The sequence below is a fragment of the Miscanthus floridulus genome, chromosome 3 (genome assembly GCF_019320115.1).
Source record: "Miscanthus floridulus cultivar M001 chromosome 3, ASM1932011v1, whole genome shotgun sequence".
Lineage (NCBI taxonomy): Eukaryota > Viridiplantae > Streptophyta > Magnoliopsida > Poales > Poaceae > Miscanthus > Miscanthus floridulus.
In genome coordinates, this window is record NC_089582.1 from 6,509,090 (window position 1) to 6,520,358 (window position 11,269).

The following is an 11,269-nucleotide window of genomic DNA, read 5'->3' on the forward strand; positions in this document are numbered from 1 at the left end:
AAATAAATAAACCTGTGTCTCAGGTCAATCCACAAGGAGGAGTAGAACTCATGGACCCAAGATGGAACATACCAACCAATCTGTCCAAGGAGATCTGACAAACCTGGCAGATAAGTGAGGTGAGGACGAATCTGCTCGCTTGTAGCTGCAACTAGAAACTCTAAGGAGTAGACCAGCTGAGATCTAAAAGCAACACCGCTGTTGAGATATGCACTATAGAAGTCCTCCTGCAACACAGTGTAGAAGTGCTCTGGGGCACGCTCATCCCACCTCGGTGGAAAACCAATCCTCAAACTGTATAAACCGTAGCTACTGCACATGTCTGGCTGTGGCTGCCCTTAGGTCAAGGTGTACCATGGGAGGCGGACCCAGTGGTCTGGGAGGTGGACGAGAGCCCTGCCTCTGTGTCTGAGGCCTCGGTGACACCTGAGTGCGTGTGCGACTAGAGCATCAAAGCTGTGGCTATGCTGCCTACTCTGCCTCCTCAATCTATTCTCCCTGCTGAGCATCCTCTGTTTGCTCTGCCGACTATGTCTGCTGCTCAGTCACCCCCTGAGTCTAACTCTTGTCTGGACGGGAGACCTCTAGAGCGTCCTCTAAAGAGATACGCTATCCTCCAAGCATGATAGTCCCGGGTGGACTACCAAAACTAGTCTCAATCCTCTCGACGGCTACCCTCTGAGCTGGTGACAACTGATCGCCTATGCGAATGCCATTCCCAGGTCCACCTCTCTCGGCACGCTCTGCGGTGGCTGCCACAGCTACTGCCTTCTCTGCCTCAATATCATCTCTCTTGCGCTTCTTCTTTGTAATCTTTTTCGCCTTTCCTTTTTGCTGAGCAGTCAAGCAAGATGGAGGCCTTGGTTCCTCATTGCCGGGACCACCCCCGACATTCTTGCAACGTGCCATCTCTGAAGCTGACAAGAATCACTGCCACTGACAACTAAGCACGTAGTTTCAAGATAGACTGTACCTCCTGGCCTCTTTTTCAAACCCTCTGGGGCCTTCAGCAGTTTAATATAAGCATCTATGACCTGCATACATTTCGCCATTAGAGAGAAAGAGCATTGAAGTTGGCAATGTTTGATTGAGTATTATGACTTGCATCTGTTACCTCATCAGACAAGTATTCATATCGCTAAAAAAGATATTCCATGTGGTTTCTCGACACCAGAACATCATCTATGAGCACAAGCTCCTCATTCCCAGGTGAAGATGGAATTTTTTTGACAGATTCAATTATGGCTCTATCAGTATCGGTACAAATATAATCTAAAAAAGAGGATTAAATTAAAGTATACAATAATAGTTAGCAGTTTTTCTAGGTTAATCCATCAAAGGGAAAATATCAATACCTTCTAGGGCAACCGGTGAAGACATAGATTTTTTTGGTTTATTTTGTATGATTATGATTTCCGAAAGTCCTTTTTCTCCCATCAGATGCAACCCAGAAGTTGATAGGGCCTTTTTATCATGGGCCGTGCTAAAGCCTTGGTCAACTGATAGAGTTTCGTGGGTAACTTCTGTACTCATGCTTTCTTGCAACCATCTAGAACCATCCATAGGCTCACTGGAATTTTCTGTTTGTACAATATCTTCTAAGTGGCCTCTATTTTTCCTTCAAAACCTTTGCATCTGAACTATCCATCGAGACCTTCTCTGCTCTTCTGAACCTTGCAATCTCTGTTCCTGTGCTGTTTATCTGAAATTTGGAGATACCTAGACTTGTAATTAGTAATAACCAGTCATACGATTAAATTATTTGAATATGAAAATCAACTATCAATATGAAAATCAACTATCAAACCAATCTGGGTTACAATTGCCAGACCATGAACAGTAGAAGGAGTGAAAACAATATATTTTTACAAATAATGTCACTACGTTGCACGGATCCTGCAAATTTTATCTACACCAATAACGATGCATGTGCTTATAGCTTAGACGATAGAAATTTACAAATCTAATTTTATTTTAAAAATATAAAGCCCGTCTCATGATCTTTATGAACTATGTCGTATAGATTAGTTTATACAAAGCTAATAAAATTAGTTTCTTTCTTTTTTTCCATACTATTTGTATCACCTGTTTCATTCAACGCGGACTCCGCAGCAGAGCCAAAGCGAGGTGATGTAGTTTTTTTTACGAACTCTACACTGTCCACGGATGGACGATGACGCAGGCTGGGGCTTGCCTATGCAGGCCTTGTGCATCGCGGCGCTGTGTTCCTGCAGGGCTTGCCCATCGTCGTCGACACGGACTCGACCAACGCACGCCGCCACCACCCATATATGTCTTGCCCAGCGATGGAGCCTCTCAACAGCTTAGCAAAGAATTCACGGATGGTTGCAAGTTTTGACTTCTGAGGCACAACCATTGCATATGCTTACCATTACATTACATAATATGAAATTCGGTAGTTTGAGTACTTGCAAATCATGTTTTCTGTGGTCAAATACTCAAATGCAATGGCTCCAAGCCTCCAATCAAGAGACCGGCTGTAACAAGTATGCAACTCTGAATATGTTTTAAACAGGACAAGCAAGAAATAATGAAGCAATCAAAATTTCATATGGCCGCCGCGGAAGTACCTGCGGAGCAGCGGTAGGTCCTTATGGATGAAGCGGACTGTTTTGACGTTGACGATGAGCCGCGCGTCGCTCTGCGCGGAGCAGCGGTAGGTCCTTATGAATGAAGCGGCCAGTGCCGACGTTTACGAAGCGTCGCTCCGGTGGATCTCGTATCTATGGAGGAAGGTGATGAAGGACAGGTAAAGGAAGAAGGGGAAGGAGAGGTATGCTCTATGAATGACAAGTAAAGGAAGGGGAAGGAGAGACGGCGTGATACACGGGTTTTCTTTTAGGATACGGAATTTGACCGAGGAACGAGCGGAGCAATACGGAGAGGCGATGACGATACCCTTACATATTTTTTAGGATACGACCGAAGAAGCAAAGAGGTGGCAGTAGACTAAGTGCACTATAATTTTTCTGAATTTTATTCATGCTGCACCAGGCGAAATGCATTAGTAACTACACAACCAGGTGAAGGCATATGTCATGTTGCAGTTCTGAAAGAGATCTAGTTTGTACAGCATGGCAGTTTGCTGCAAGAAGCAAAGAGGTGGCAGTAGACCAAGTGCACTACTATTTTTATGAAGTTACTTATTCTCAAATTCTCATACCCAAGCAATAATTTAGAGCAAGGGAGAAAGAAATACCGTGACAAACAGCCAAGCACGCACAGAACCTTGACTAAATATCTCAATCATCTGCTTGACTAAAGAATTTGTTATTTGCCTGACATGTCAATTGTTTTTAGGTCCTAATATCAACTGCTAATTATGTAACACCTTAACTGGTATATGCCCGTGCGTGCAATGAACCTATTCTTTAAAAAATGTTAAGTACAAAAAAGTAGGTAGGTTGTCTGAAAGTCTTTTTCTATGGCAATCAGTACAAAGTTGCTTATCAAGTATGTCAGTGTGTTCCTCTAGGTTCATGCTTGTTCATTTCATCCTGAGCTGGATCTATTGATTCGTACAGCAAAAAAATATATGGTAATTCTAGTTCGTTGCTTCTATTTCCACGGTGCACATTTTCATTTATATGTTGAAAACCATTAGTGGTAGCATGCAGGTTCAGAGCTACTGCAAGACTGACAACAGGTAGGTTTGCAAAGCAATGGTTTCAAATTCGAAAGTATCTTAACAAACACAAATACTCACTGTGAAGGAAAGCATAAGGTCTGGTCTTTAACTAACACCCAATTAGTACAAACAACCTTTATCTCTTTATAGGTGTATAGTATTTACGTTTGATTTTGTTGCACAGATGACTCAACGACACTGGCAGAAAACATTTGCAGGAAAGCTAAATGTAGAGTGGAGGGGTCAAAATGAAGAATCTTCTAAACCTGAATTTACCAAAACCCCCTGAGTCGCTTGAGAATCTAATTCACTGGAAGAGAGAACACCTGAAGAGCAGATTTACAGCAGAGCAGTAGGACCTATTAACCTAAAAAAATGAACACAATATCATCATTCATAAATATATGCACTCAATCTGATTAACTGCTATTATCACGACTGGAATCCAATACAGGAGACACTTGTCATGCATGTCATCTAGTTAGTGGAGAATCGCTTCAAAAGATGAAGAAAAGAAATAAACACCATTACTACTCCATCTTACAATCCATTGCCTCATTATCAGCATATGGCCTCAAACTGACTTTCAACAACAATGAGCTGGTCACAGATTAACAACAATGTTCTTTTTTGAAAACGCAATTGGAATACACATTAACTAAAAATAGGCTAATTGTTCATTATTGCAAAAGCAGTATTGCACGCGCAAATTATATTGTGCTATCATAGGGGCAGGTTCATTATTGCAAAAGTAGTATTAAAGCATGGGATATACAGATAGGCACACATAGAGTACTCACTGCTGAAGAGTATTGGATGCTAAATCTGAACAGTGTATGTAAACTAATATAATGTATGTTCAACAATGTATATAACACTGAGGCAAGTTTAGGTAACAAACAAATAGGTGTGACCAAATTCAATAATTTTTATTGGTGGATATAACAATTTATATAATAATAAGTTTTGGTGTCGAAATTATCATCTTGTTCATGATCACTTCAGTAAGGTAGCAGCCCAAAGATCATTATCGAAATATATGGAACCAAGTTGCAGCTCTAAAAGCTAAGTGACGATTTAGATTCTGCAGACTTCCACAAGTTTCTAATAACCAGTAGGGGTGCCAAAATCATCAAATGGGACCATGTGTTCCTGAGAATTCCTTAAAAATTAAATACCTAAGAAAGTCTACTTATCAGGTTTGCCAATCAGTTAAGGATTAGAATATTAAGCCTAAAGGAAGTAATGAAGTAAACAGTGTCTACAGGTTACAATTTTCAGTACTGTGCTAGTGCTAACAAAACATAAATCTAATTGTCTCATCATCACATATCCTGATCCCATCTGCACTGCCTATCCAAAATGCCACCAAGGTGGGGAGGATGAAGAACAGAAGGGCTAGGAACATTCAGAGCAAAGCACATAGAACCGCAGGCGTAGATTCAGTAAAGGACATGGGTGTGCACATGTACGCATAGGGGTTGAATTTTTCATTACAGAGTATAGTGCAGTTAGTCTGAAAGTGCAACCAAATATTATCCTTGCATTGCCGATGCTATAACACAGCTAGTAGTTTTGTATAGCCTCCTCCATACTAAGCAAATAATCTCTCTGCAATGCACAGATGTAAATACAAAAGTGCAGGGAGAAATCTGTTCACTGAAAATGGTCACTGAAAATATACTTTTATTAGGCATTTTGATTTATCTAACAATGGTAGTGAACTAAAGACACTGTCCATACTGTATGATGTTTGGGAACATGTGATCGAAGGAAAAAAAAGGGGGGGGGGGGTTGTTCTTGTTCCTGCAATATAGGTTACTGGCAGGAAGTTTTAGTTCAGGCTCATAGTTGTTTCTGTAATTCCAATACAGTACGCTGAAAAGACTGAAAATAAATTTGCTTGCTTAAGAAAAGCTGAAGGCTTCGTGATACGCCAGTAACTATTACCTGACAATTTGGTACTGCTTACATGAAGCCATGAAGGTTTTTTAGGCACTCCAAATGACAATTTGGTACCGCTGTGAATCTACTCTGCATCAGGAAGGCTCAAGAGATCTAGGTAAGCTACCTAATTAGTAGTTAGTAGCAAGAAAAAGCATTGCATTTAATAGTTAGTCTACTTATTAGCTGATCCACCAATTTAGTTTGAAAGATCTGTGTTCCAATTTAGTTTGTGGTTGCATCAGTACTATCTCTTTCTCTGCTTTTCTATTTTCTGGAGATGACCCCCTCAAACCCCCCACAGTTAGAAACCTGAATATTTGAGCTGTTCTAATAACTTCTTTATTTGCCAGGCCATGATTTTTATTACTGTAGCATTTGTGCTTTAGAGAGACATTTATTTATTTATATCATCAGTCAAGGCAAGTGAAGCAGGATAGCAATGAAGAGTAATAAGGGGCTATTCGGATCCAGAGGGCTAACAGTAGTGGTAGAGAATTTATTTTTTGAATGTCACCAGGTAGAGAATTCAAATGAGTGATAACAAAACATAACTTTTACTGTCTCATCATCACATATCTTGATCCCTTGCACTGCCTATCCAAATCCAAATGCCACGAAGGTGTGGAGGATGAAGAACATAAGGGCTAGGAACATTCAATGCAAAGCACACAGAACTGCAGGCGCAGATCCACTAAAGGACATGGGTGTGCACATGTACGCATAATAATCTTTGAAAGGAGTCGAAGTTAGCAGGCATAATACATGTACACAAATGTAATTAGATCAGATCCGAATACAAACAACCAATCAGCTTAAGTTAGAGTTGGATTTTCGTTTTCAGAATAATTAACCACTTGCTAGAATTTTGAAGCAGGCATCTGTGGATGGAGAATTTTGAAACAACCAATCAGCTTAAGTTTCAGACAAAAAGGGGGTCGCACGTGTGTTATACTTCAGAATAATATATTTAATTGCTGACGGCTTGCTAGAATTTTGAAGCAGGCATCTGTGGATGGAGATGAAGAACTAAAGAAGAGATAAGGTCTGAGCAAACCTTGCAGGCAATTCCTCGAGCAGCGATGTAGGTAGCACTGGGGTGTGAATGAGTTGCACAGCGCCGACGGTACTGGTCACCTCCTTCCTCGTGTCCGGCCAGCAGCGGGCACCCAGTGTCCAGCACTGCTATGGGCGGCGGTGTGGGCGAGCGCGGGGCTAGGACGACGGGTGTGGGCACGAACCTCGGCGTTCCTTCTCCTTCTCGGCGATCCGTCGGCCGTGGATCGGGGCGGGGCAAACCTTGCAGGCAATTCCTCGAGCAGCCGACGGGCGATGTAGGTAGCACTGGGGTGTGAATGAGCTGCACAGCGCCAGCGGTACTGGTCACCTCCTTACGGAAGGTGCCCAAGTAGAGATAAAAAAGGATGTTTATATAGGGAAAAAAGAAACAAACTAAATTAAGTAGTTGGATCCAAATCAAGTGAAATTGTGTATCTAAATAGACCGTAGATTCAAGAATTGATTTCAATCTAGCAAATCATCACAACGAATCCAAAAAATGATAAAAGCAAAGTAATGTCAGTAAATAGATAACAACATTGTAGAAAGATTAAATTTATAAAAAATATACATATTTAAAATAACAACCTTGACAACCCTTGCAAGTTTGTTCTTCCCTTCTGTAACTGTTGTACCACAAATGCGCCTCATATATCCCAGTGCATCTATGCCTAAAATAATTCTAAAGTGGTAGCTTTTTGTTAATTGTCTACTGCTATACCAGTATACCACAATAATGCCCAATACAATGGCGCTCCTAATAATCAGCGAGATCATCAAACCATTCGATGGGGTCGGCATAGGGGGCAAGTATTTCGACAGGAAAAGAAGCCTAATGCAACTAATACTTTTCATAGACACCGTCAGCTGATAAAAATATAGATTTGCAATTATTCAGGGACACCACGCGATACAAAAGAATTGGACAATTTATATAGTAGATATATAGCTGCATTATCAAATATTATATTCTTTGGTCAGGCAAGCCCATCTAACAGAATAAACAAGAATACAAGATGACTATATACTGCAGGAACAAATATATTCTTTGTGTAGCTACACCAAATCGGTATCATAAAAACAAATGACTATCAAAGTATGAACTGCAGGAACAAACATCTTTTAGCAAGACCAATAAAAGCATTGTACCCGGTAGAAGCATCTAATGTATCTAGTAGCAAAAGGACTTTAGTTTAACAAACAGGCAGAATACAGAAGTAAAAAAGAACATATTAGTTACAGTAGAGTTTTTTTTAAATAATCGAGAGTTTTGTTTCAGTAAAAAGCATTGTACCCAGTAAAACAAGAATATGTCAGGTCCAACAAATAGTAAAAGACAAAATTTATCTTTACGGTTCTAAAATGAAGATACCAAAGAGCGCCAGTAAAAAAGAACCAGGAACAATGATAGACAATAGACATTTAGATACAGTATACTACAAAATTTATTTAGCAGTTCAGATCTTTTGAAAAATCGGGAAGAAGTCATGGTGAAAAATCAATACGTTATTTCTGAAACTTTTTTTACTGAACTATTAATGATTAAATTGAAAGTAAGGCTATCTGAATATAAATGCCTCGAGATACTAAACATTAGACAACTTGGCTTGCCTTTTTAATTCATTTGACTCAAGATACTAATCATTAAACAACTTGGCTTGCCTTTTCTAAAATTAAATAGAGTCATGCAGCAAGGTCAGCAATACATGTTACTTATGGCTCGAGATTGTAAGACAAATACAGATGCATTTGCATCAGAACCAAGGAATTGAAATTAAACTTTTCTGGATGTGCTGATTTTTCAGAAGTGCATTTTGAGATGAATAAGATAAGAAACAGTACAAGAAATCGATATATTGATGGAAACAGTACATCTTCGTGGGTGTTAGAACATCTTCAATCTCTACAAAAGCAGCAACTAAGCTACCTAATTAGTAGTTAGTAGCAAGAAAAAGCATTGCATTTAATAGTTAGTCTACTTAAAAGCAGCAATGCATGTAATCGGCCGATGATATAAATAAACTACATTGGTTTATACTATCTCAAAAAAACATAGAGTGGCCCAGACATTTGACGGTTAAATGAAAGCATGACATCAAATTGAACAGAAATCGATTAAAAAAGCGCAAGAACAAGCACCTACAAAAGTCTCTGCAAGATCGTTGCCACTCTAAGCAACCCAGAAAGAGAATTTGGCCCCAACATCTGCTGAACGATTCCACCCCTACTCTAGGATGGCATACAATTTCTTAGCTTTAGACTCCAGTACCCTAAATCCTCCCCCAAGATCCCCAAGAACGGCAGGATTCGATCTCCCAAAGGCCAAATCACAACCAAACAGGAATTGCTCAAGAACATACCTGAAAACTTCGATGCTCCCAAGAACGCACGAACTAGGCCCCAATTGCTCCTTCAGGGCACGATTGGAGCCGACACGAAGCAGGGGAGCATGAGACGCAGGCGAGGTTGCCATGACGTCCGAGCCTGAGAAGAAGTAGACGAATCGAGGGCGGGGAGACAAAAACGCGGCGGTGACGGAGCGGGCTGAAGCCGACGCGAAGCATGACGACCCGGCGTCGGTGCTGGCGCTGACGATGGAGGTGGCTTCGCTAGGTGAATCGAGGGCGGGTAGAGGAAGACACTGCGGCGGTGGCGGGCGGTCCGTAGAGCTGTCGCGGGCACCTGCGGGCGGGCGCAGGCACTGTCGGCGCGGCAACCTGTGGGTGGGTGTGGCCGACGTCACGGCCAGCTCCGGGCAGGCGCGGACTGCGTCGCGGCGAGCTGCGGGCGGGTGCGGCGGCGGCGCGCCCAGCTGCGGGTGGGCGACGATGGGGAGGCGGGTGGAGGAATCATGAGATCGAGGCTGAATCACAGGAGCAGTTTCCTTTTGTTCGGCGTGGACTCGCGGTGATCGTGCGGATCGGGCTTTCCTTCTGCGGAGTGGACGTGGTCGCGCGGCGAGCGGCAGGGGATCGCAGGGGAAGGCAGACCGAGGGAGCGACGGGTGCGGGATTGCAGGCGTGGGCAGACGGACGAACCAAAACAAATCTCGCATAAAAAAATATCTACGCTTTGTTCTTTTTAGTTGCAGGAGATTTCTTTCTCTCCTCTTTCTTCCACATAAGCAAAAGCCTGAGATCTTCTATAATGTTTAAAGCACGCATCATCAGTAATTCACAAATTAATAAGGAGCTATAGCTAAGAAGGGTCGTCGTAGTAGTAGTATATGTACTGTAGTATATGTACACCATGATGACTCGTCACATTTCCACCCGGATATACAGTAAGGAATACTCGATCACTATCGCGGGTAGGTTCAACGAATCTAACGAGAAAATTAACACCTAGGCTAGCTTTGCCGTGTTAATTGGGAGGACACGAACTTTCGTTGACTTTGATCCGATGCCGCCAGCTAGCTGTACGTAGCCTGGTTGGTCCCCGGTAACCAAGGGCGGTGGTGGAGCAAGCTGCAGTAGGCTACTACTGGCGCCGGAAGACGTGCTCCTCGCCGGTGCGGTGGTCGACGTGGCGGATCCACCGCCCACGGCCGGACCTCCTGCTCTGCTGCAGCGCCGTCGGCACGCTGGGGCCCTTGCCGACCCCGACGTGCAGCACCTCGACGCCGCCGGCGCCGATGGGGAGGTAGGCGGCGCGCACGACCCTGGTCCCGGCCGCCATCGTCCCCCACGGCGCGGTGGCGGAGGCGGAGGCGGAGGCGGCGCCGCGGCGCCGGACGCCGCCGCCGGTGGTGTCGCCGTGGCGCACCACGACCATGCCCCTGGGACCCGGCCTCGCCGCCCTCAGCACGGCCGCCGCGTCTCGCCGCCGCGCGTCCAGCACGAGGAGGTCGACGCCCTCCAGCCGGGCCATGGGCGCCTCGGCGGCGGAGGACGAGGAGCCGGAGTTGATGGCCTCCTGAGTCGTGGCGCCGTCGTTGTCGTTGTCGTTGTCGAGGCGGGCGTAGCGGCCGCCCGTGCGGCGCGCGGCGGCGGCGAGCGCGAGGCTGGTGGCGGGCGGGCGGCGGCTGCTAGACGGCGACGGCGACGGCGAGGCGTCCACGTCCACGTACGGGGCGTCGACGATGAGCTGGGCGTTCCAGCCGCCGGCCATGGCGGCGACGAGCTCGGCGAGCTCGGGCGAACCGTCGATAACTGTGGGCTGCGCTGCGCTGACGCCCCCGGCCGTTGACGAGCGAGCATGGCGGCAACAAGCAAGGCCGCTTCAAGGACAGGCGCAGGGTGTAATCAACAAGCAAGGACGTGCGGGTGCGTGAGTTGGGTGCAGGTGGATGGGTGGGCCGGCGTGTCAACCGAACTAAAGGCTATCCTTGTCGGCTCGTGACACCCAATAACTGCCAGCCGGCCGCGCAAGTGCTTCCCTTTTTCTTCTTGCTTTTCTTTTCTTTTTTCCATTTCAGAGCACGCACGGTGGGCACTCACGCGCTCGCAAGCACAGATGCCTAGTACACCGGCATCTCAGAGGGAGGATGGTTGAGTCAATATACGTGCTTTCGGGGTGTGCCCGCAGGCCTTTCCGGGACCTCCTAGTCGGGCGACTCCTGCCCTAGCGTCCCCCGCCGTACACCGCCGTTGGTCCCCCTCCCGTCCCCTCCGGCAT

At 44.9% G+C, this 11,269-nt stretch overlaps 1 protein-coding gene across 1 annotated transcript; it reads right to left on the minus strand.

The window, feature by feature from the left end:
* Positions 1-9,818: 9,818 nt before the first annotated feature.
* On the minus strand, positions 9,819-10,842 carry LOC136544860 (uncharacterized). The gene has a single exon (XM_066536923.1). The coding sequence runs from the start codon at positions 10,760-10,762 to the stop codon at positions 10,133-10,135; it is 630 nt and encodes a 209-aa protein (XP_066393020.1). The 5' UTR covers positions 10,763-10,842; the 3' UTR covers positions 9,819-10,132.
* Positions 10,843-11,269: the final 427 nt, after the last annotated feature.

Bases quoted from the DNA above. Each gene is read 5' to 3' on its own strand.
- LOC136544860 (XM_066536923.1), bottom strand. From the start codon at position 10,762: ATGGCCGGCGGCTGGAACGCCCAGCTCATCGTCGACGCCCCGTACGTG.